Consider the following 26,173-nt stretch of genomic DNA (forward strand, 5'->3'; position numbering starts at 1 on the left):
GACAGCCCCCCCCGCAACCTGAAGCACATACTCACCAACAACTACACACCACACAACAAAAACATTAACCCAGGAACCAGTCCCTGCAACAAACCCCATTACCAACTCTGCATATCTATTCAAGGGACACCATCATAGGACCTAACCACATCAGCCACACCATCAAGGGCTCATTCACCAGCACATCTACCAATGTGATATGTGCCATCATGTGCCAGCAATGCCCCTCTGCCATGTACATTGGCCAAAGACAGACAGCAAAAGAATAAATGGACACAAATCAGACATCAAGAATTGTAACATTCAAAAACCAGTAGGAGAGCACTTCAGTCTCCCTGGATACACAATAACAGACTTAAATGTGGCAATTCTTCAACAAAAAAACTTCAAAAACAGACTCCAACGAGAAACTGCAGAACTGGAATTAATTTGCAAACTGGACACCATCAAATTAGGCCTGAATAATGACTGGGAGTGGGTGGGTCACTACAAAAAGTAATTTTCCCTCTGCTGATACTCACACCTTCTTGTCAACTGTTTGAAATAGGCCATCTTGATTGCATTGGCCTCGTTAGCCCTACAAAAGTAATTTTCCCTCCCTTGGTATTTACCCCCTCTCATCAATTGTTGAAAATAGGCCACGTCCACCTTAATTTAATTGGCTCGTTAGCACTGACCCCCCCCCCACTTGGTAAGACAACTCTCATCTTTTCATGTGCTATAATATATATTCTGTTTACTGTATTTTTCACTCCATGCATCTGATGAAGTGGGTTCTAACCCACAAAAGCGTATGCCCAAATAAATGTGTTAGTCTCTAAGTTGCCACAAGGACTCCTCATTGTTTTTGCTGATACAGACTCACATGGCTACCACTCAGAAATGGGAAGGTAGAACTTTTTAAAATTGGGAAAGAAACTTTCCCTTTGTCTATGGCTCTTGGGGCTGAAGAGATGGGGTAGCAGGAATGCTGTGTAAAGTTTGAACCAGATATGAAAATCATCAGATCATATTTAGAATAACTTTTAACAACCCAAAGGTGTAAGTAGATCAGAATGTTTAGCTAGATGCGATCAGGTTTATTTCTGTTTATTTTTTTAAGGCTTGTGAATCTCTTCTATGCTAACCCCAGATGCTTTTGGTTGCTTGTAACCTTTTAGCTGAACTCCCAAGAAAGCTATTTTGGGTGCTTGATTTTTGGAATTGCTCTTTTAAAATCTAGCAAAAGCCTAAATTCCAGATGTATTTTCTTTCTTTTTGTTTTTAATAAAATTTTCCTTTCTTAAGAACAGGATGGGATTTTTGGTGTCCTAAGAGGTTTGTGCATGTTGTTTGATTAGCTGGTAGCAACAGCTAAATTTCCTTTTTCTTTCTCAGCTCTTCCCTGGAGGAGGGAGGGGGGGTGAAAGGCCTTGAGGGTATCCTACAGGGAGGAATTCCCAAGTGCTCCTTCCTGAGTCAAGGTTTTTTTTTGCGTTTGGGTGGTGGCAGCGTTTACCAAGCCAAGGTCAGAGAGAAGCTGCAATCTTGGGAGTTTAATACAAGCCTGGAGGGGCAAGTATTAATTTTTAAAATCCTTACAGGCCCCACTTCCTGCACTCGGAGTAACGAGTGGTGATTCAGCAGTGACGGGGGGCGGGGTGGAATATAGACAGGGGATATAGAGGCCTGGGGAGGTATGGAGGAGGGAGGTAGAGGTCTGTGGGGGGGGGGGATATGGAAGGGGGAAGTAGAGCCTATGGTCCAGCAGGGGTAGGGTTACCATATTTTGTGCCTCCAAATGGAGGACACTCCACGGGGGCCCGGCCCCGCCCCCAGCCCCGCCCATGCCCCCTGCCCCAACTCCGCCCCCTCCCCAAAGTCTCCGCCCCCTCCCCTGCTTCCCGCGAACATTTGATGCGCGGGAAGCCTGAAGCAGGTAAGGGGGAGTGTGGGGGGAGGAGGCGCGGCCCAGGCTGGGCCCCCGGCGGCTCCAGCCTGGGTCGGCTCAGGCCCTGGGGTGCCGGCCCCGGCTCCCGGCCGACCACCCCCGGCCCGCCCGGCGCACCCCCGGGCTCCCGGCCCGGCGACCCCGGCCGACTGGCTCCCGGCCCCGTGACCCCGGCCGACAGGCCCCGCGACCCCGGCTGACTGGCTCCCGGCCCCGCAGGCCCGGCCGACCGGCTCCCTGGCCCCGGCTCCCCGGCCCCGCGACCCCGGACGACCGGCTCCCGGCCCCGCGACCCCGGACGACCGGCTCCCGGCCCCGCGGGCCCGGACGACCGGCCCCGCGACCCCGGACGACCGGCTCCCGGCCCCGCGACCCCGGACGACCGGCCCCGTGACCCCGGACGACAGGCCCCGCGACCCCGGCTGACTGGCTCCCCGGCCCCGCGACCCCGGACGACCGGCTCCCTGGCCCCGGCTCCCCGGCCCCGCGACCCCGGACGACCGGCTCCCGGCCCCGCGACCCCGGACGACCGGCTCCCAGCCCCGCGGGCCCGGACGACCGGCCCCGCGACCCCGGACGACCGGCTCCCGGCCCCGCGGGCCCGGCCGACCGGCCCCGTGACCCCGGCCGACCGGCTCCCGGCCCCGCGGGCCCGGCCGACCGGCTCCCGGCCCTGCGGGCCCGGCCCCCCGGCTCGGACCCCGGCCCAGCACCATGCCCCCGGCCCCGCGACCCCGGCCCGGCCCCGCACCGCCGACCCCAGCCAAAGAGGCCCCGGCGAAGCCCTCCCTCCCTCCCGATTTTCCCGGACATGCCCGGCTTTTGGGGATTTCCCCCCGGACGGGGATTTGAGCCCCCAAAAGCCGGACATGTCCGGGAAAATCCGGACGTATGGTAACCCTAAGCAGGGGGGAAGCCTTGTGGGGGGAGTACGGGTCAGTGGTACAGCAGGGGAGGCTATGGGACCCGTCTAGGGTGAAAAATCGGGAAGGGGGTGGGGGGGTAATAGGAGTCTATATAAGAAAAAGACCCCAAAACCGAGGCTGTCCCTATAAAACCGGGACATCTGGTCACCCTAGACCCATCGAGGGAGGCACTGGAGAGAACCAGGGGGATGGGGGAGACATGGAGGGGGTGTAGGGGATGAGTAGGGGCGGGGCTACTGCAGGGGAGGGGTGTCGGCCAAACGCGCTGGGCACCTCCCCTTTAAGGGCTGGGTGGTGACGTCACCCCCGCTCGCTCCGGGCAGGCAGTTGCTCCGGGAGCCTGGGTGCCAGGCGGCTGCACCAGGAGCCCCCTTCTCCGAGCGCCCCGCTGCCCCTCGCGCCCCGCCCGGGGCTGTCGGGCTCCCGCCCCGAGCGGCTCTCGCGGCAGCGGAGCCCGACCAGCCGCGATGCCGTCGGATCGGCCCTTCAAGCAGCGGCGGAGCTTCGGTGAGTGCGGCGGGGGCCGGGCCGGGCCGGGCGTGGCGGGGCTGCCCAGGTAGGGACCGAGCCCCGGGGCAGGCACCGCCCGGGGCCGCTCGGTCTGACCCGCAGGTGGGAGCCCGGGGTCAGCCCGCAGCAGGAGCAGGGGGTGATGAGGGCACATAGCCCCAGCTCGCCCGGGGGGTGACCCGCGCCAGGGGCGCTGGAACAGTTTTGGGGGGGGGGGCTGAGAGCCACTGAACCAAACTGTGCCCCCTGTATAGGCTGGAAACCGCTTCAGCACCTATACCCCGACGCTGCTAGTCTGGCCTGGGGCGAGATTCCTTCCTGCACCCCCCCATGGGGCGATCAGCGGGACCCAGAGCAGGGGCGCAAGACCTAGCCAGCCAAGCTCTCTGGGGTGGCTCTCCCTGTGCGCAGGGATGGAGGCGAGACCCTGTGCGGATCTGCATGGGGTAGAATCGCTCTACGGTGCAGCCATGGTGTCGCTGAGTTTTCCACTTCGAAACCTGTACAGAGCTGGTTCTCCATGGGCAGCCAGTCACCTGTCCTAAGGGACCACTCTGTTGTCTCACCAGCGTCCCAGGCAGCTCCGCTCCACCTTTATTGTTATTAGAAGGCCACCTCCGATAAGCAGCCATTTATCTATATTTTTGTGTTGGCCAGTTCCTCCAGTGGTGGCTTAAGACGGGTTTTATTGTGTGTATCCGTCAAGAGCGCTGTGCGGGTGACTGCCAATGCGTCCAGGGGTTCAGTTCTTGGGGTGCTAGTGGCTTGGCTGCGGCATGGCTGTAGCAAGGTGTGCCTCTTTGTTTTGTTTTCAGATTGAAGTTCAGTTGTGCAGAGAAGGGGATGAGATGGGAGGAAGGAAGCCAGAGGTAATTAGCAGCTGCAGCCCTGCCCTAGTGGTGATGTAATCCCTGCAACAACAAAAAAAAATTGTTGATTTGCTCAAGTCACTGCAATGGTGGGGCATAGAGTGCAGGCTCCAAGTGCCAAGCTCATGGAGCAAGGAACCTAGAAGGAGCCAATATTTAATGGGTGGCCTCCAGAACATCTTTTTGGGGGAGGGAGTAATGATGCTATAAGCGTTTGTTTTTCCTTCGGTGATAATCTTCCTGTGCCTGTTGGATCAGGGAGAGAAAACATGGTCCCCTTTACAGTTTGTCATTATTTAAAGACTCGATGCTTTCCTTGATGTGCACTTAGAAATCTGTATGCAGTGTAGTAAATAATGGGGGTTTTAAACCATTGTATTTTTTAGCTATTCCAGTTGTTGCTTCTTTCAGAGCTCACAAAAATACCCACAAATCTGCAGCAGTTAGCTCTCTTAAGTCACTCTTGATGGATAATACTGTTCCCACGTCCTTAATACGGTACACGAGTATTGTTACATGTGCAATAACTTGTTTTTCTCTGCTACCTCCATTCAGAAAGAGAGGTTTTATTAACCAAAGATGACAAGACCCCAGCCTGTCTGTTTATGATGTCTTCCGAAAGCTTCCTTTCTAATCCCAGAAGGCAATGAGTTAAAGTCTAAAACAAGCTTTCCAAATCATAGTCTGTCCTATTCAAAGAGGAAGGCAATTGCTGCCTTGGGGTCTGTTGTTTCACTGACGTGGTTGGCGAAATGCGTGAGAAGCAGTAATACATTCCTATGTTCCCTTGCGCACCATGTAATAAGTATAGGAAACAAATCTGTGATTTAAATGAGCATGCTCTAAATGTATTGACAGTAATGGAAGGCATGCTTGGTTTTACATTTGAGTTTGATTTAACTTCATGCAATTTAGTTTTGTATTGTTAGAAATAAGTGATAGTCCTGATCTTTTATTTCCATTCTTTTGAGGGAAATACTGATAAGGCGGGCTTACATTTCATCCTGTTTTCTCTACTAGGGGATAAAAAAGGTGGCTGATGTCAGATCAGTAATTTATTTTTTTTACCTTAAATATTCTGCTTCGGGGAGGAGAGGGTTAATAATTGCTGTATGTAGTTTTCATAAATCTCCATTTATGACCTTGTATTTCCTAATTCTGAGGGATAAATGGAACCTAGGAATTTTGATGATGGGCACTTTAAAATGCAAGTAATAAATACAATGAGACTATATGAAATGCAGGCCAGGGTGAATGTACCAGGCCCCAACCAGCATAGTGAGGCTTGAGAACACTCTGGCCTGGAAAACTTTAGTTTCAAGATGGGCCTGAGTTGTAATTTTCAGCTCCAGCTCTTACTTAGCTCATGGGAGTTGTTCTGGCTTGGGTCCCATCACTAATATATAAACAAGCCTTGGACGACCAGACTTACAAAAATGTTGTGCAGAAATGCATTTTGGCACAATTATGACAGTTGTGTGCAGAACAGGTATCTGCAAAAACAAATGACAACTGTGTGGTTGCACTTACACACACGCACCTACCTTATGTGTGAATATGGTGGGGGTAATTGCATGTGCAAATTAATCACACCCACATTCTTGTATACATTTTTTAAATGTGTGCCACTCTAAATATCTGTTCCAAAAGGGTGAAGGTGGTTCTCCCTTTATGCAGTATCTACATATATATTTTATTTTAAAAACTTAGCTCTTTGTATTTGTCCTTTTGAAAAATCTTATCATGCAAGTCCCAAATTGGGGGCTGGGGCGTGGTTTACCATGAGCAAGAGTCCTGTCTTGAAGTGTGTTCTAGTGGGTAAGGCACCAGATTGGGACCCAAGAGACTTGTTTTCTGTATTCAGCTGTACCACCAACTTGTGTGACTTTTTCTTTGGTGCCTCAGTTTCCCAGTTGGCAAAATAGGACTAATGCTGCTTACTCCTCTTTATAAGGTGTTTTGAAATTTATCAACCACTTTTCATCAATACATTTAGCCTTTATTACCGGGGTGCCTTTTCCAATCTTTCAACCCTAGTGAGATGAAGAAAGCCTTCCCTTTCCTTTTAAAGATCCTGTTGGTACTGTTCTTCCTGAAAATATTTTTGAAGTTCAGAATGTATATTGCTCAAACCATACGGCCTTTTTTGTAACAATGCACAGAAGGCGCTGTGATGACACAGATATTTAATAATAAGAAGAAAATTAAAATATAGCGATAGGCAGACTGAAGGAAGGCTGGATCAGTGCAGAAAGCAAGAGAACAATAAAACTACTATAAACATGTAATGTTTGACCGGAATGTTATTTATAGGTATCAGTGGAAGTTGATAAACTGTCTGAAACTTCTTTTTCTTAAGTTTTTTTCCGTAGGCAGTAATTCGTCATGCTGCAGGTTCATGGAAGTTTCCCATGCCGGAGTGCAATATTAACTGTTTGTTTTTATATTTTTATGATGATAAAAAAGGCCTCCCTTAGGAATCTTGTGCTAGGCACTAAGCAAACATGCATGAAGAGACAGCCCCTACCTCATAGTTTACACAATACATTCTCTCCCCCTTCCCACTCAAACTGCTGATCTGACTCTCAAATCACCAGTCTCTTGGGAACTATACTTTTTTAAAAATAGCTTATCACAGAAGCCTGTGTTCTTGGACATATGCCTGCTCTTTGTATAATGCAGCGAATCAAAGGTGACTCTAAACAAACAGGAATAGCATGCATGATGTGTGCTTGGTTGGGCTGTTGCTGTATTTTATACTCTTTCTTTAATTGCATATCAAAAGCTGATAAAAGTCCTTCAGAAAAACAAGTTGGTTCCTTTAGCAAATGCCTGCTTGTGATGTGTCGGGGGCAGCTGCTTATGCTTCAGAAACCATGGACAGACCTGCTAACTAGTTTGCTCAGCCTTTATTAAGGGTCCCCAAAAAGGCTCCTTGTGTTTGAAAGAAAACAGGATTAAAATAGCCTAGGAGGGATAGGGGTGGGGTAGGGAGGTTGGATCAGGCAGCTGCAAGTGCTGCTTGTTTCTGTGTACTTTCCATTTGCCCTTTTGCTCCCTCAGCTGACTGGCTGGCTGAGCACTTTGGGGGAGGAGGATCAGGTGGCCCACGCATCTGCATTGGTTCAGGGCTGGAAGTGTCTGTTGGAGAAAGTAAATACAGCATGTTTTCTTCTTGGAATCCTTGCACAAGTGGAGCAGGAAGCGATTGTTTACAGTGTGGGGGAGAGGATGCTATGGAAAACATTTCCACCCAAGCTATATTCCCAGCATGTGTCTCTTCAGAAGACTCAAAGTTACAGGAGTGTACCAGTCTCAAAAAATGAGGAGCACGGTTATGAAAATAGCTGATTACTACACACACACACTGTCCTTCTAATCTAGTGCTTTGCATGTGATTTGCTTTTTGTGACATTTCGCCCTTGCTTGTTGACATTGGTTGTATGATCCTGGATGCGATCTTGTGGAGTATTCCACCACCCCTTGGGTCATATACCCATCATTTATTTCCCTCCTTTTTAGTGTTCTTAAGACCTAAGGTTTAATTTTTTCCACAATTTCCTCTGTGTTCCTAACAGCTTGCCAGACTGTTTTCAACTATAACCCTGGGAGTGATTCTGCATTTCTGGACTGATGGATTCTGATGGGGAATCCTGAGTGATTGGACAGAGGTTCCCAAAGCCATTTTGGGGTAACCCGGAGAGACTTTTGGACATTAACAGACATTACATCTCTGCTATCAACTGGATTTACAAACACTGACTCACCTGTTATATACTTTACCTGCTTTAACCTCTCATATTTCTTTTTCTTCACTAATAAATCTTTAGTTTACTAGAGAAATTGGCTGTCAGCATTGTCTTTGGTGTGTGATCTGGAGCATCTGTTGACCTGGGGTGAGTGACCGAACCTTTGGGTTGGAAGGTGAGGTGAGGTGATTTTTAGTTTTAGTAACCTTTTATAAAGAAGTCCAGTTTGTCTGAATGGCAAGATCTGCTGGAAAGCCTAAGGCAGGGGTCCCCAATGCGGTGCCCGCGGGCGCTGCAGTGCCCGCCGGGGCGTCTAAGTGCGCCCACGTACTTGCCAGCGGACAAGCATCCACCGAAATGCCGCTGACAAGCGGCAACGTCAATAGGCGTCGCCACTGAAACGCCGCCGATTTTTGCCGAAAATCGGCAGCGTTTCAGCAGCGACGCCTATTGACGTTGCCACTTGTCGGCAGCATTTCAGCGGATGCTCGTCCGCCGCCACAGTCCTCCGTGGCTCGTCATCTGGTGCCTGTCAGACGAAAAAGGTTAGGGACCACTGACCTAAGGGGACCCTCTGTGGCTCCATGGTAAGGCTAATGTAGTAATCCAGGAGTGCATGCTTGTTACTGGTTTGGTAAAATCTAATTATAGAATATACCACCAGTTTGAGCGTTTGCCCTGTTTTCTGCCAGCCTGCCTGAATCTGGCACTCTCAATTCTGAGCCACATATCAGACAGCATGACAGAGGTAATGGACCAACTTCTGTTGGTGAGAGAGACAAGCTTTCAAGTTTACACAGAACTCTTCTTCAGGTCTGGAAAATGTACTCTGTGTCACAGCTAAATATAGGGTAGAACATATTGTTTAGCATAAATAGTTAAAACATAAAAAGTAAAGTGGCCAGTGAACACCTTTCTAGTCATAGTAGGAGTGGCAGTTCATGGTAGATCAGCTCTTTCCTTTAGACTTGCTTTTCTTTCCAGTCAGCAAATTCTTTAACACACACTCCGCTATCTTAATAAAATAAATTTAGTATTTTCTTTGCTTTCTGCCATTCTGCCTCCCTCTTGGAAGCTTGAAAACATCATTTCAGCTTATTTAGTTCGTCAGTTTCCCTTTGGATGGCTGTGGCTTGAACAGAATGGCTCCCACTTACAAAAGTGTTGAACTTGTCCCTGTGTGCAGGCCTGGTCCTGTATGCCCTTTCACTGACTCCAGCATTGTGTCTGCACATACAGGACTTGCAGAGTCAGGCCCTGAGAATTGCTGGAGAAAGGTATTGGCGTCTTAAGGCCTCCAAGCCTAGGTACAGCAGCAGTGCAAGCTTCTCCCATGCACGCTGGCAGGGCAGCCTCAATCATGGTCTGGAGGGACCACCCTTTAATGACAAAAGTATTCAATCTCCTTAGCCCACTGACTCCTTGGTGCCTCTGCTGAAGCAGCCAATGTGGGTGCCATAAGTAGGTGAGGTGGATGCTTGGAAGAAGGACCTGAAACTAGTCCACCAAAGTCAGTGTAGTAGTAGAGACAAGGTAGGTGAAGTAGCCTTTTATTGGACCAACTTCCAAGCCGCACAGAGCGCTTCTTCGGGTCTGGGAAAGGTACTCCCAGCATCACAGCAAAATGCAAGGTGGGACAGATTGTTTAGCACAAGTAGTTAGCGCATATTGTAAGGGACCATTCAAGGTAGAGTGGCCCGTTAACACCTCTGCCATCATAGGTAGGGCCCTACCAAATTCACGGACACACAAAATGCATCACAGGCCATGGCTACACTTGCAGATGTAGAGCGCTTTGGGTTAAACCAGCCTTCGGAGAGCGCACCAGGGAAAGTGCTCCAGTCTGTCCACACTGACAGCTGCAAGCGCACTGGCGTGACCACATTCGCAGCACTTGAAGCAGCATTTGGAGCGGTGCATTATGGGCAGCTGTCCCACAGAGCACCTCTTCCCATTCTGGCGCTGTGGCTTGTGGGAAGGGGGCGTGGGGTGCGGGGCATTCTGGATTCTGTCCCAATGCCCCGTGATGCATTGCTTCGCATCCCAGCAATCCCTGTGTTTCCGTCCACATTTGGCACCATCTTTCAATAGTTTCTCTGCAGAACGTGCTTTGTCTTGGGCAACAAAATGGCAAATGAAATTTAATGTGGATAAATGTAAAGTAATGTACATTGGAAAAAATAACCCCAACTATACATACAATATGATGGGGGGCTAATTTAGCTACAACAAATCAGGAAAAAGATCTTGGCGTCATCGTGGATAGTTCTTTGAAGATGTCCACGCAGTGTGCAGAGGCGGTCAAAAAAGCAAATAGGATGTTAGGAATCCTTAAAAAGGGGATAGAAAATAAAATGGAGAAGATATTATTGCCCTTATATAAATCGATGGTACGCCCACATCTTGAATAGTGCATATGTATGTGGTCTCCTCATCTCAAAAAAGATATACTGGCACTAGAAAAGGTTCAGAGAAGGGCAACTAAAATGATTAGGGGTTTGGAACGGGTCCCATATGAGGAGAGATTAAAGAGGCTAGGACTTTTCAGCTTGGAAAAGAGGAGACTAAGGGGGGATATGATAGAGGTATATAAAATCATGAGTGATGTGGAGGAAGTAGATAAGAAAAAGATATTTATTTATTCCCATAATACAAGAACTAGGGGTCACCAAATGAAATTAATGGGCAAGAGATTTAAAACAAATAAACTTCACACAGTGCACAGTCAACTTGTTGAACTCCTTACCTGAGGAGGTTGTGAAGGCTAGGACTATAACAGCATTTAAAAGAGAACTGGATAAATTCATGGAGGTTAAGTCCATTAATGCTATTAGCCAGGATGGGTAAGGAATGGTGTCCCTAGACTCTGTTTGCCAGAGGGTGGAGATGGATGGCAGGAGAGAGATCACTTGATCATTACCTATTAGGTTCACTCCCTCTGGGGCACCTGGCATTGGCCACTGTCGGCAGACAGGATACTAGGCTAGATGGACCTTTGGTCTGACCCAGTATGGCTGTTCTTATGTCTTCCCTTTCGGTCTGCGGGAATGGAGCCCAAACTGCTGCAGAACATGCTGACTAGTCTTGCCAGCATTTCTCGTTTGGCAGTCGAGTTACTGCTTAAGATCCAAAGTGACAGTGAGGAGTCCGACGATATCGAGTTGCGTAACGTATATGACACGAAATTGCTTGTCTCATTCACGGATGTGCTCTCCACCGTTGAACGCTGCTTTTGGGCTCAGGAAACAAGTACTGAGTAGTGGGATCACATCGTCCTGTAAGTCTGGGATGATGAGCAGTGGCTGCAGAACTTTTGGATGAGAAAAGCCACTTTCATGGGACTGTGTACTGAGCTTGCCCCCACCCTGTGGTGCAAGGACACGAGATTGAGAGCTGCCCTGCCGGTGGAGAAGCAGGTGGCTATTGCAATCTGGAAGCTGGCAACTCCAGATAGCTACCGATCGGTCGCTAACCAGTTTGGAATGGGAAAGTCGATGGTTGGAATTGTGTTGATGCAAGTTTGCAGGGCCATTAATCGCATCCTGCTCAGAAGAACCATGACTCCAGGTAACGTGCATGACATTGTGGCTGGATTTGAACAAATGGGTTTCCCTAACTATGGAGGGGCGATAGATGGGACATATATTCCTATTCTGGCACCAGCCCACCTAGCCTCCAAGTACGTTAACCGAAAGGGATATTTTTCCATGGTTCTTCAGGCGCTTGTGGATCACCGTGGTCATTTCATTGACATTAACACAGGTTGGCCCGGAAGGGTGCATGATGCACGCATCTTTCGGAACACTGGCCTGTTCAAGAAGCTGCAAGCCGGGACTTTTTCCCACACCAGAGGATCACCATAGGGGGAGTCAAAATGCCCATTCTGATCCTTGGAGACCCTGCTTACCCTTTAATGCTATGGCTCCTGAAATCCTACACAGGGAGCCTGGACAGCAGCCAGGAACGGTTCAACTACAGGCTGAGCCAGTGCCGAATGACTATGGAGTGTGCTTTCGGCTGTTTGAAGGGCCGCTGGCGCTCTTTTTATGGGAAGCTGGACTTGGCCGAAGACCGCATCCCCGCGGTTATATCCGCGTGCTGTACCCGCCATAATATTTGTGAAGGGAAGGGTGAAAGCTTCACTCAGGCATGGGCCTCGGAGGTTCAACACCTGGAGGCTGAATTTGCACAGCCAGAGAGCAGGGCTATTAGAGGGGCCCAGCTTGGGGCTGCAAGGATTAGGGATGCCTTGAGGGAGCAATTTGAGGCTGAAAGCCACTAGTAATGTCTGGTGCTCTGCACGGGAGTTAAGTGCAGTGGCTGTGTTTGGTACACTGACTTGCAGTGCTTGTTGCTTTCCTGGGCTAAGGTATATTTTTGCTTTATGCACTAATAAAGTATGTTTTCAAAGTAAAGAAACTCGATTTATTGAAAAGAAAATTCATTTATTTAAAAAAAGCAAAGTAACACAGAAATACCAAAAAGGCAAGGGGGTGGGATGGGGACTGGTTCACTCATAGGCTTGAGTATGTCCTGATTTCATGCTCCCGATTCCTGTCTGGAGTGCTGCGCACTGGGTGCTGCACTTCAGGATGGCTATAAGGCACGCTGAGGGGGCTTGAATGCAGTGGATAAGGGTTGCAGTTTTTGTGGGTGGGTGGTGAAGCTACTGGGGGCGGTAAGAACCCGGATGTTGGGGAAAGTGGGTTGGCAGTGAAATGGCACAAGGGGAAGAGTTTTGGGACAAGGGCTGCTTTTGGGGTGGGGGGGCTGGGGAGGGGCGTGAGCGTGGTAGTGTTCCGCCTGCATGGCGACGAGTACCTGGATAGAGTCCGCTTGGCGCTCCATTACGCTAATCAGCCGTTCCGTGCTTTGCCGCCGGTGCGTCGCATTTTCCTGATGGATCCTCCTTTCGCTCTCCCTTCACTTCTGTGCCTTTCAATTCTCGTTTACGGACTGCTGCATGACTTCATGCAGCATGTCATCTTTGCTTTTACGCGGCCTCTTCCTGAGTCTTCTCAGTCTGTTGGCCCGTGATAAGAATGACGTCTGAGATCTCAAGGTTGCACCTATACAGGCAAAATGCAACACTTCACAGAGGCAGCATTGTATACACCAAACAGAGCAATGACTCCCCTGCACTTAAGGAGGGCAATCACAAAAAACATACTTTGTCTGTCCCAAAGCGAGCGCACATAACCCACGGGAGCCCCAGAAATGGTGAGTAAGCACAGGGTCCATGGGGACTGATTGTTTCATGGCCATACTGTCCTCCGGGTTTCTGTGCTTTGGGAAGAGCCAACAGTTGCAGGGGGCACCTACACTGATCACTGTCCCAACATTCTCCACAGGAGTTCGTCCTGGAAGATATTTTGCTGCTGAGGGTGACCAGGGAAGCAAGGGAGGGTCTTTTCCTACAATGCGGCTTCCGCCCTGGTCCATATGCAGCTTGCCTGTGTGCAGCAATGGTCCCCCCTCCTCGCCCAAAGAGCCAGTACCTAAAAACTTCCTTCCCTAAAAGAAAGCTGCTTACCAGGAACCTCCTCTGTTGTTTGTCCTACCCCAAGCAGTGGACACCACAACTGGCTGCCTTCCTCCTGGCTCGAGAAGAACTCCTGGCTGCATGCATCTAGGGATTCTGAGGTATCTTCCCCCCGCCTCAGCACCATTGCTTGTGCGGTCTTCCTCCTCCTCCTCCCGCCCCCCCCCTTGCTGTGCTGGGCTCAGAAGTATCTCCGGTGGTCATTGAAGTGGAGGTGGGATCGCCCCCAAGTATCGCGTCCAGCTCTTTGTAGAATTTGCAGGTCGCGGGGGCAGCACCGGAGCGCCCATTTGCCTCGCGGGCTTTGCGGTAGGCATTCCATAGCTCCTTCACTTTAACCCGACACTGCACAGCATCCTGGTCATGGCCCCTGTCCATCATGGCCCTTGATATATGCCCAAAGGTATCGTAATTCCTACGGCTGGAGCGCAGCTGGGACTGCACAGCTTCCTCCCCCAAACACTGATGAGGTCCAGCACCTCGCCATTGCTCCATACTGGGGATCGCCTGGTGTGTGGAGGCATGGTCACCTGGAAAGATGCACTGAGAGCACTCCCCACCTGGCTGAGCAAACAGGAAGGGGATTTTCAAAATTCCCAGGGAATTTAAAGGGCGGGTCTGACACTTGGTCACCTGAGGACAGGGCAGCAGAGTTCAACAGTGATGACCAGAGTGGCTAGAACAGGCATTGTGGGACACTTCCGGAGGCTAATCAGAGCGCATTAGTTCAGTGGTTTGAGCATTGGCCTGCTAAATCCAGGGTTGTGAGTTCAATCCTTGAAGGGGCCATTTAAGGATGTGGGGCAAAAATCTGTCTGGGGATTGGTCCTGCTTTGAGCAGGGGGTTGGACTAGATGACCTCCTGAGGTCCCTTCCAACCCTGATAGTCTATGGTTAGGTGTCCACACTGGCGCCGCGGAGCTCCAGTGAGAGTGCAACAAACGTTATTCCTCTCGGGGAGGTGGAGTACCAGCAGCGCTGTAGCTGTGGAGTCAGAGCACTCTACGTGCCTTGCCAGTGTGGACGGGGAGTGAGGTAGAGCGCTCTTGGCGGCTTTATTGCGCTATAACATGCGAGTGTAGCCAAGGTCACAGATAGTGAAATATGGTCCCTCTCCCCCCCCCAGCCCTATGAAATCTAGGCTTCGGTGTGTTTTTACCCTATACTATCCAGATTTCATGGAGGAGACCAGGGTTTCTGAAATTGGGGGTCCTGACCCAAAAGGGAGTTGCGGGGGGGGGGTGTCACAAATTTATTTTAGGGGGGTTGCAGTATTGCAATCCTTACTTCTGCACTGTCTTCAATCCTGGGCAGCCGGAGAGCAGTGGCTGTTGGCTGGGCATCCAGCTCTGAAGGCAGCGCCCTGCCAGCAGCAGAGTGGAAGTAAGGATGGCAATGCCATATCATGCCATCCTTACTTCTGCACTGTTCTCTTCAGAGCTGAGCAGCCGGAAAGTGTCGGCTGCTGACTGAGGGCCCAGCTCTGCAGGCAGCAGCACAGAAGTAAAGGTGGCAATACCATACCATGCCATCCATACTTCTGCGCTGCTGCTGGTGGCAGCTCTGCCTTCAGAGCTGGGATCCCAGCCAGCAGTCACCGCTCTCCAGCTGCCCAGCTCTGAAGAAAGCGCTGTCGCCAGCAGCAGCCCAGAAGTAAGGGTAGCAGTACTGCAAACTCTCCTGCAATATCCTTGCGCGTGGCACCCCCACTCCCCCCACTTTTTTTGGGTCAGGATCCCTACAATTACAACACTGAAATTCCAGATTTAAATACCTGAAATCATGAAATTTATGATTTTTTTTTTTTTTAATCTTATGACCATGAAATTAACCAAAATGGACTGTGAATTTGGTAGGGCCCTAGTCATAGGACAAAAAGGGGGTGTTTGGGTTACAGATTGTTGTAATGGATTTATGGTTTATTACATTATATCCATTGTTGCAACAATCTGTTGGACCAATAAAAGATATTACCTCATCCGCCTTGGTTCTCTCACACACATCCTGCAGGGGGCAACCAGCGCAAGGTGATAGCCACATCACCAAATCACATTAGACTTCCTTAGCCAAATTCCGGGCTGTGGGTCACATGTTCCCATCCCAGATCCATTTCTCTGGCTGATCATCAGCCTTTAGCATTGGGAATCCAAACCCTTCTTTTATTTTTGTTTGGTGAAAAGGCAGCTGTTGATACAGGAAGCACGTAGGGTCAAATTCTGCCCTGTGTGGAGTGGTAAGGATCCTGCTAACCGGGACAGGTTTTCCCATGGTGAGGTTCAAGGAGGTGGCTTGGAGGAATGGTGAGAATTAAATGTAGTTCTCCTGTCTTTGAATTAGCTTTCCCTTGCTTTATATCTTGCACATGCACACATTGAAAACTGCTATCGAGAAATAGCTTGATTAGTTGGAGCAAGGCTCACTGTTACTTTCAGTTTAGGCAGGACGTTAGTTGAGCACAGAATTTTAAAGCCACACTTGTTTATGTAGATCTGGTCATAGCAGTGACGATGGAGGTTATCTCCACCACGGTTTTATGTTGTATGATGCAAGGTTGATTAATGATGCTAGAAAAATACCGTGTACAAGAAAAACTAAACAAATCTCTCTCATTCCAGTTAAATCAATATCCATGTTCCAGAAGTCTGTCTGATAACAAGAGCACAGGACACAAACTACCAATTTGACTGCCAGGAAAAATAAGGCTTGCGTGTCAGTCATTTGTTCTTGGGAGGCGTATGTTGCGGTCAGACAGATCTACTGCTCCAATGACTCAGCAGTAGGGAAAGGGTGATCCAATGAATGGGGCTCCAGGCTAGGAGGCCGGGGACTTGGGAGCTGTTCCTGCCTCTGCTACTGGCTTAGTGTGCGCCATAGGGGAAGTGGCATCACTTACTGTCTGTTTCTCCATCTTGGAGACAGATGTCACCTCTGTAAAGCATGGTCCATGGATGAAAAGTGCTGTATAAGTGTATTGATGATCATCAGTTGTACAGAAATGATTTGATGCCTTTTGTGCTTCGCAAGATGGCTTAGAGATGTTGCAAAGGCCAAAAAAAAAAAAAAGTAGACTTGAGACTTTAAAGGCTGGATTTTTCAGTGGTTTTCCCAGTATAGGCCCTGCAAATGTGCGCATGCAGTCTGGCATATTTGTATGCAAAGCGAATAGTTCAGATCCTTTCTAGCCATTACCAAATGTGAGTTTTTGCATATGTGGATTTGAGCTTGTGTGTGCTTAAAATATTGCCCTAGAAATGAAATGGTTTCTTTGTCCATTAGTTATAAGCTGTCCTAGGCTCTGGGCCTCTGTGCTACTGTTTGTTTTGCTCTTGAAATTTGATAAGTTTTAAAGCTGTCTGTTTGGAAGTGGTTTTCTGCTTTGAAGAAGTAACTTTTAAGTTTATAAATATCTTGAAAATAAAGAGACTGAGGAACAGGCCAGCAAAAGCTACAGAGAGGCACTTGCAGAAGACAACCTTTGTCTGTTTTTCAGGGAGGGAACTTGCTCTTCCCCTTGTCTTGAAATAGGAACAATGATAACGACTAAGTGAAAGCCCAGCTAATCTGTATCCAGAGCGCTTTTGTAAATTATCCAAACCCAATTTAAACACTGTGCGGAGACCATTAGCTCTTGTCATCCCTGCTTAGCAAGATGGGCAGGAGATGGTGTGTTCCAAATATCTGTTGTCTTGTTCCACAGCCCATCCATGTCTTAAACTTTCTTTGTGCCTCACTTTCCCATGGGAAGCAGAGCTGTTTGCCACACAGATTAGTTCCATGCTGCCTCTTGTGCTGAGGTGTGTGGGGATTTGGTGAGAGGAATGAACGTATATATTAGGAAAAATCTGTTTCTGGTTGAAAATCTAGTGGTTTTTTATCTATCTGAACATCACACACTCATCCTTTGTATGTGAGAGCAAGGAAACAGGCTGTTCTTTCACTCATAGCTCGTGTGCTCAGGATCTTAATGTTTCACTCAGGAGTCTCAGTGACATCTGAATTTGGTGCTTCTCTTGTTGGTGCCAGGAGCATTGCAGAGCTGCTGGCATGTCCCTTCAGTGAGAGGTCTGGGGAAGAGGGTATAGTTGCCGCTCTGATAATGTAAAGGTTTCCGGTTTGGTGACATGTAGGTCAAGGATAAATTGTCTGGGATCCTTGCATTACTTAACTGCAGTTAACAAACACCGCCACCTGTCTACAGAGGTCTGAGGGCACTTGCTGCTTTCACCCAGTGGCTGCTGTCCTTAGCTGGCACATCTTTCCACTATGCCATGTGAAAACTCATCCAAACGCCTGTTTAACAGGCATGCTTTATACTGTGCCCTGAAGCCTGGTGAATTGGCAGAGGAAAGGGCGCTGCACTGAGCAAACCCTGAAGCCATCTGTTCCAGGAACTGACAGCAGTTGAGAGATGATGGGGCATAAAGATAGAGGTGACTTCTTTACTAATCTGCCACTAGACCTTGTAGGCTCTGTAGATTGTGACCACCAGCCCTTGGAATTTCATCCCAAAGTGAAGGGACATCCAGCAAAGCCCAGCATGAGGGTGACGCAGAAGCCTGCCTGCTTACTTGGAATGGGCAGCACCTCCCAGCGCTAGCTGAAGCCTCTCTGTGGTGCCCGCTGGGTAGCCTTTGGTATAGCGTATTATAGAGTGACAAAGGCAGGGCTGTGGCAGAATCTGGATTAGAGAGGAAAGGCTACAGCCTCTTAGCCAGCTCTGTAATGTAGGTACTTACAGGTCCCCTGTCACCACAGTATCTGAGCTTCTCATGGTCTTTGATGTTCTTATCCTCACAACACTCCTGGGAGGGAGGGCAGAGCTGTTGTTCCAATTCTATAGATAGGAGACAGAAGGCAAAGAAAGACCAAGTGACTTGGCCAAGGTTCCATACACAGTCTGTTGCAGAGTGGAGAATTGAACTTGGGTCTCCAATAGCCCAGGTTAGCACCCTAACCACTAGGCCATCTTTCTCTCTGGGCCACCTGCAGAGAGAGCACCACTGTGGCAGGCTGTTGCTACCTGATAACTCAGGAGCAGCAACTGAGATGCATCTTGGCAAAGGAAAGGCACTGCCCCCCATCCCTGCTGCCAGGTAGAAGGGGCAGCCATAACTCCTGCCCGCTTCTTGGGATACGGTCCCCTGTCAATTAGCATTGCTTCAGGATTGAGTCGAAAGAGACTTTATCATCTCCAGCCGATAAAGAGGGGCCTGAAGTGCACAGAAGACTTGGTGTATGTGCTGAAGTTTCTGATTGACTTGGGGGTGGGGGCACCTAAGTGCACTAGTCTGACACTGTAATGAAATTATTTACATTGCTCGTCCTAAGGAATAATAAAATGCCGCCGTTCAGAATCTGCCATAACAGAACATTTCTCCTTCTGACTCTCTGATAATCTCTTAGCAACCGATTTCAAAGGAGGACTTAAGTCTTGCTAAATTGACGTATGCAGCTGCCTGGGGTTGTTTGTAGTTGTCCGAGTCTCACATTGAAATAGTGTTGTTTGTGGCACAAATACGCTTTGGACTTGATCCTGTATTTGCATGCGCATAACGCCCATTGACTTCAGTAGGAGCTTTAGGTCTGCAAAGAACGAGGACCAGCCGTATTTCACTGCAGAGCAGCATGTGGGCAGCAATACTGGATGTAGCTCTGTCCTTTGTCACTTGTGGTCTGCTTTCCTGAGGTGACAGGTTTCAGAGTAGCAGCCGTGTTAGTCTGTATCCGCAAAAAGAACAGGAGTACTTATGGCACCTTAGAGACTAACAAATTTATTAGAGCATAAGCTTTCGTGGACTACAGCCCATTTCTTCGGATGCATATAGAGTGGAATAAATATTGAGGAGATTATATATACACACACATACAGAGAGCATAAACAGGTGGGAGTTGTCTTACCAACTCTGAGAGGCCAATTAAGTAAGAGGAAAAAAACTTGATTAGAGCATAAGCTTTCGTGGGCTACAGCCCACTTCTTCGAATGCCCCTCTGCCATGTACATTGGCCAAACCGGACAGTCTCTACGCAAAAGAATTAATGGACACAAATCTGACATCAGAAATCATAATACTCAAAAACCAGTGGGAGAACACTTTAACCTGTCTGGCCATTCAATGACAGACCTGCGGGTGGCTATCTTACAACAGAAAAACTTCAAAAACAGACTCCAACGAGAGACTGCTGAGCTGGAATTGATATGCAAACTAGACTCAATCAACTCAGGATTGAATAAGGACTAGGAATGGCTGAGCCATTACAAACATTGAATCTATCTCCCCTTGTAAGTATTCTCACACTTCTTATCAAACTGTGTGTACTGGGCTATCTTGATTATCACTTCAAAAGTTTTTATTTTTTCTCTTACTTAATTGGCCTCTCAGAGTTGGTAAGACAACTCCCACCTGTTCATGCTCTCTGTATGTGTGTATATATATCTCCCCAATATATGTTCCATTCTATATGCAGCCGAAGCTTTCGTGGGCTACAGCCCACTTCTTATGGTCTAATAAATTTGTTAGTCTCTAAGGTGCCACAAGTACTCCTGTTCTTTTTCCTGAGGTGCTGAATCCTGCTGGAATTGGATCACTGGTACTGTATGGCTCCTCCTAACATAATGCTAGTTTCTGTGTAACCTACTGCAGATCAAAAGGGTTTCCCGAGATGATAGTTGTGTGGCAGTAACTTGGGAAATGGAAATGATTCCTTGCTTTTTTTGCAGAAAAGCAAACTCTGAAGAGTGCAAAACTGAAATGGAGAAACAGTCAATCCATTTTTGGGTAAAGCAGTGTCTTTGTCCTTTAGGGTCTGTGGAATGGGTGTGTTGCTAGGAGTGTCTTAGTGTTTGGATAAACATTAATAGACCCAAACATCTTGGTATTTACATTTAGTTTTTATGGGTATAAAAGGGATATTTTTCCCCAAGGGGAGGCACTTTTGGAGTGAAATATCATGAAATCTGGTTGTCTTGTGATATTTTCACCATCCAGGAACTGAAATACCACTAGAAGATGACACCCTGCTTTATTTGGCCCCATAAATGGCGCTCAGAAGCATTAATAAAAGCTCCAATAGATGAAAAACCTAAAACAAACATTAGAAACATAACTGCTACATCCCGTGCATGCCTCCTGATTGGTGTAGGATGGGCTGTTTAGTCTTTCCTAAGGATGGAGCTGGTGGTCACTCTGTTCTCTAAACTGACCCAGAGGCTGTATTCTCCATTGATTGCTCCCTCTATTACCCAGCCTGCCCAGCAGCGTGTTTGGTGGCTATGTCTGGGGTATCTATTTTGGTAGTCCCATTGTTTCTAAAGGTACTGAAGGGACTGGGGAACGTCCTGAGCCAAAGACTGCTCTGAAATTCTCAAATTAAAAATGAAGAATCTGACTTGTTGCCTGTTGCTTTCACTGGAATAAGAGCCGCGCCTTGTGGGAAATCCGATTTTGAAGGGCACAGAATTGAAATGGAGAAGATGTTTGTGCAAAAAATTCCTCTCCTTTATCTCTTCCTCTCTGTTTTGTCCTGCTTTAGTAGTGAGATTGGGAGTGAATTCTCTCATGGCCAAGAGAAAGTGCTTGTAGCTATAAATCTGTGATGGTGACACAAGTGGTTCTTGCTAAGAAGCATCATTTAGGATGCCAGATTGGGCTGTAAGTAGGCTGTGACATCTAAAACCCTGCCAGCGGGTATCAAAGTTGAGGCCAGTTCTTCCTTTGGAGAAGCAACATGGGTGTGTAGATGGAATGTGGGCCTGGGAGCCAGGAAGTCGAGGGTCAAAACCTTCATAAATTAGGACCCAAAATTTGGGCTGTTGCCTGACTCGGAAAAGTGCTGAGCTCTGCTCAGATCAAGGGGGAGGTGTTGGGTGCTCAGTACTCTTGGAAATCAGGCCAGTGGCTAGGTGTGGATTTAGGAGCCTGACTTTATACTCCTCCTGAAAATCCGGGCGCCCTGTGGTGTATCTTAAATCACTTCACCTAGGTGTCTCCCCATTTTACGCAGTGAGATAATGTGTCCTCACCTCTCAGAAGTGGTCAGTATTGTAGAAAGTTTTAGAGCTATAAAGGGCTGTGGAAGTGCTAAGTGGTCTTCTGTACATTTGGAGCATGTCTGTCTTATGGTTCTGCATGTTTGACCCCAGTATTGATAAATATTGCTTCCATTTCTGCTTCTGTCTGCAACACGTCCCTCTCTTTCAAGTTCAGCTCTTACGAATATTGCTTTGTTTTGGTCTGAAATGCCAAACTGCGCTGGTTCAGACTCCTTCTCAAAGCTTTGTTCTCTTTCCTTCCCAGCGGATCGTTCGAAAGAGGTGCAGCAGATCAGAGAGCAGCATCCAAGCAAAATCCCGGTAAGTGCCAGACTTCCCTCTTGTGTGTTTTTGTTCAATTATTTTGACTGGATATCTGAGCAGAGCTGTCCGTTAGACAGTGCTGCATAGGGCAGAGCCTCTGCAGTCAGTAGCTATGGTTATAATGCTTCGGCCACCAAAGCCAATGCTAAACTGTTTAAAGGACTTTTTGCCCCAGTCTTTTTTTTGTGTACATGAGCTGCTCAGTGCTAGAGAACCTCATTGTGAACAGAACAAACCGATGGCCATTACTGTTTCCGCTTCCTGCACCAGCCTTACTAAGAGTCAAACAGCTGATCTGATCTACAAACTACCTAAGTGGCATCCCTGCCTGAGAACAAGACTTTAAAATGCCCTGCTTGATTATTGCAGTAACTGACCCTTTAACCTGTCCTGGGTAATTTGATGGCTCCTCTTTTCAGCCTGATCAACTGAGGACAGGGGGAGGGTATCTTCTATTTAAGTGAGTTTTGGGCTGGATAATTCTTTGCATCCATTATGTGGTATGCCCCCCGTCAATTGCTTAATTGGACACAACATGGCTTAATAGAACGTGCAGGTGCCACCCAGGATTGAATGGTATCGAAGTGAAGTGCTGGCCAAAAGCCTTGCTATTGACACACCAGAAGGTGTTCAAGCGCCTCTGCTTCTTTTTTACTGTCTAGATTTGTCCCTGTTGGATTATGTCCTGGCTTCCCGCATGTTTCTTAGGATACTGTCAGCAATTGAAAGGTTCATGTGCGCTCTCCCTCCATAACTTCCTTTTCTCTCTGGCCTGTCTGAGCTTGTTCTAGCCCCGCAGTGGACGTGCCCGTCAGTGGGGAGGAATATTCTCTGCTCAGTAGCTGCTTGCTTTTGAACTCCACTAAAACGGGCCCAGGACTGGCTTGAATTGGCATTCGTGATGCTGGGGCACGTGCCACGTGAAAGTACAGGATCTGCTTCTTGTCTGGTTAGCACCTGTCTTTGGATGGCTTCAGGCTTCTGGTTCAGTCTCATCTGGGTTCAGTTCCCAGCTCAGACTCCCTATGTGACCTTGGGCAAAGTCACTGAATCGCTGTCTCTGTTGGGGATACAACTGCTTCCCTCCTCCCACACATTGTCTGTCTTGTCTACTTGCATGGTAAGCCCTTTAAGGCAGGAACTGCTTCTTGCTTTGTGTACACCATGCCTGCCGTCATGGGCAATTTCACCCCATTATTAATACAGGGATGGTACTTAGCTTGTCTGTGTGGCACCTTACGCTCAAGGATCTCCAAGTCAAAGCACTTCTCAAATACTAATTTTCTATCCCGCAAATAAGTAAAAAATATCCATTTTTAAGTGTAGTGAGGCTGATGTGTGGTGCTAGTGTAATACCAGTAAGTTACAACAACATGGCGGGAGACAGGACTTTGCTCAGCTCCCAAAGCACCCTATGTTTAATTGTAGAAATGGATTTTTCGCTCAATGTGAGAGCACAAGATTGGCAATTAAGGTTTCCCAGACTCTATTCATGGCTCTGCCACTGCCAGTTTGTGGTCTTGGGCAAATCACATAACCTCTCCACACATCAGCCTCACTACACTTTTAAAATCAGATTGGATGTTTTGCTCTAGTCAGACTGGAATCAATTCAGGGAGGCCTGTGATATACAGCAGTTCAAACGCAACCATCCCTTCTGGCTTTATAATCTGTGGATGAAGTGCCCTATCGAAATTGCGGGCTGGAATTTAATTCCCTAAACAGAACTTGGCAGGACACTGAGGTTAGCACTTTTACACTTAAAAGGTGCTGGGGGATCTTTCTGGGCAATAAGTTGTCAGGACGTCAACTTTTCTCATCCAGGAGCTGGTACCAGCAGTACAGGGCTCTCTCAATCCACACTGGAGCACTGGTTCCTCAGACCTGTGGAGAAGAGTGCCCCCTCCTGAGTCACCAAACCCATTTCCTGCAGCTGCTTTTCTTTGGGCTCCCATCCAAATTCTGATAAGGCTGAACCATACTTATCTTGTGAGATTGAGAAGAAAACTGTGCAGCCATGCACCTCTTCATGGCTCAGCCACAGTTCCATCTCTGACTGTGCTGCGAGGCTGCTTATCTGTCCAAACTCTACTGCCAACCCAAAGCATCCTTCAGCACTTCTACTGCTTGGGTAGAATCTTCTTCCTCTGGTCTCCTCCAATGCTTTCCACATCAGCCACTTACCTTCTGGTTTTCCATACACCCAGCGCCATCACTCCTTGCTGAACTGGCCATGGTCACTGGCTTCCAAACATATGACCACATGGAATTCTCTTGTGTAAATTCGCTGCTGTCTCATGGAGTCATGGCATGAAGGTCATCCATGGCGGTTGAAGTGAGTCCATCTCCCTTCCCTCCAGCTCCCCTGTGCACAGCTGGGTATTAGTAGCTGATTTTATGGCATAGTGTGGGGTGCTAATGGGATAGAACAGGGGTAGGCAACCTATGGCATGCATGCCAAAGGTGGCACGCAAGCTGATTTTCAGTGGCACTCACACTGCTCGGGCCCTGGCCACTGGTCTGGGGGGCTCTGCATTTTAATTTAATTTTAAATGAAGCTTCTTAAACATTTTAAAAACCTTATTTACTTTACATACAACATTAGTTTAGTTATATATTATAGACTTCGAGAAAGAGACCTTCTAAAAGCGTTAAAATGTATTACTGGCACGCAAAACCTTAAATCAGAGTAAATAAATGAAGACTCGGCACACCACTTCTGAAAGGTTGCCAACCCCTGGGATAGAATATCTTTCCTGCCGTTTCCAGAGAAATGTGAGCTGGTCACATGCTGCTTTCTCAGAAATTGCACTGAGAGCCCTTGTGGTTCGTGAACTCCAAAGAAGCGTTAATGCATTTTAACGAAGTACTGCCCTTTCACCGTTAAACTTTTATCTGCGTCGCTGTTAGTGCAGTATGCAGGGAGATGACTAGCAAAGCTAAAAGTTGCTCTTGTCGTTTTTGTTTTTGAGGGGTGTTTAACACCAATTGTTCAAGCCTGTAGTCATGTCACTCTGGGCTGTGATCTTGTCACATCTCAAAAGCAAAGCATAGTAAGGTCATTGTTTAGATGGGAAACCCAAGGAAAGCCCGGATTTCTGAGTGGCTACCATCCTGCCGGGCTCCTGCCCCAGTTTGGTGTTAGGCAGTGCTTTTGTTGGGAAGTGCCAGTTCAGATGTGAACAGGATCTCTGTCTTACATTGAGCCTGATTTTGAACTAGGCCTTAGCCCTTCTGCTATTGCACATGCTTTTTGTGTGCTTGCAAGTAGATGCAGATGCAGTTACGTAGTCAGGTTTCTAAATGGGAGTGATTGTGGGCCCAGTTAATAGCAATTTTTCACCTGCATTTAATTGTGGATACAAAATTGCTCCAGCAACATTGGAAGAGGTCTCTGAAAATTTAGGCCTGTATGGATAATACTGCATTAACTCTATTGTAAGGTTCGTGTTTGGGACCATTAACTGATGATTCCTTGTGCTGAGTCCTGTTGCACTGCAGTGAACCTGGTACTTGAGCTTTGTGAGGTTGTGACTTCCTTGGGGGAGTACAACAGGCTTGTTTTCTGTACAGCCTGAGCAATAGATGGCTTCTAAGGAGTTTGCCAAGCTACTCTCCCTCTGCCCCAATTGTCTTTCTCCATAGGCTCTTCTCTTGGGTCTGAGTCCATGCTCTTTAGGCAGCCACTCCAGATTCCAAGCCTGTTCATGGGAGGCTTGTGGGGTTTAAAATACCTTCTGAGTGAGCTGCTGTATTCCGCCCAGCATGCAGGTCTGTGGCTACAGTAGGAAACCTGCCTCCCAAAGGAATGTGATGTATATGCCCTGCATAATGCACTGACCTCATACAATGTAAAAAGCAACAGAGAGTCCTGTAGCACCTTTAAGACTAACAGATGTATTGGAGCATAAGCTTTCGTGGGTGAATGCCCACTTCGTCGGATGCATGCAAGTATCAGAGGGGTAGCCATGTTAGTCTGGATCTGTAAAAAGCAAACATGGCTACCCCTCTGATACTTCATACAATGTATTCATGTGCTTATGAGGGGAGCTCAGAGACTAGGGGGATGAGGGGAGTATCTGAACTGGAGTAGAGTGAAATAGGATATCGACCCCTCTTCAGTACAGAGTGGGCTGGGACAAACCACCGTTAGAACAGAGAGGCCAAGGATTGGATGGGCCATGAAATATGGGGTTTGTTTAGTCTGGGAAAGAAAAGACTGAGAGGAGACATAACAGTTTTCAAGTACATAAAAGGTTGTTACAAGGAAGAGGGAGAAAAATTGTTGTTAACC

The 26,173-nt window shown here is 48.1% G+C and overlaps 1 protein-coding gene and 1 long non-coding RNA gene across 2 annotated transcripts in view; one reads left to right on the forward strand and one right to left on the reverse strand.

Annotated features, from left to right (window-relative positions):
* The first annotated feature begins 3,226 nt into the window (after positions 1-3,226).
* The window catches only part of MAP1LC3A (microtubule associated protein 1 light chain 3 alpha), a 37,229-nt gene continuing 14,282 nt past the window's right edge, over positions 3,227-26,173 (forward strand). The window contains exons 1-2 of the mRNA XM_065565732.1: positions 3,227-3,363; positions 21,821-21,876. Of these exons, the coding sequence (XP_065421804.1) occupies positions 3,324-3,363; positions 21,821-21,876 (96 nt within the window). The 5' untranslated portion in view covers positions 3,227-3,323. The remainder of the gene's footprint in view (positions 3,364-21,820; positions 21,877-26,173) is intronic.
* Positions 3,228-26,173, reverse strand: part of LOC135975315 (uncharacterized) — a 28,847-nt gene continuing 5,901 nt past the window's right edge. The window contains exon 2 of the long non-coding RNA XR_010592234.1: positions 3,228-4,277. This is a non-coding gene — a long non-coding RNA (uncharacterized LOC135975315). The remainder of the gene's footprint in view (positions 4,278-26,173) is intronic.

Source organism: Chrysemys picta, chromosome 13 (assembly GCF_011386835.1).
Source record: "Chrysemys picta bellii isolate R12L10 chromosome 13, ASM1138683v2, whole genome shotgun sequence".
Lineage (NCBI taxonomy): Eukaryota > Metazoa > Chordata > Testudines > Emydidae > Chrysemys > Chrysemys picta.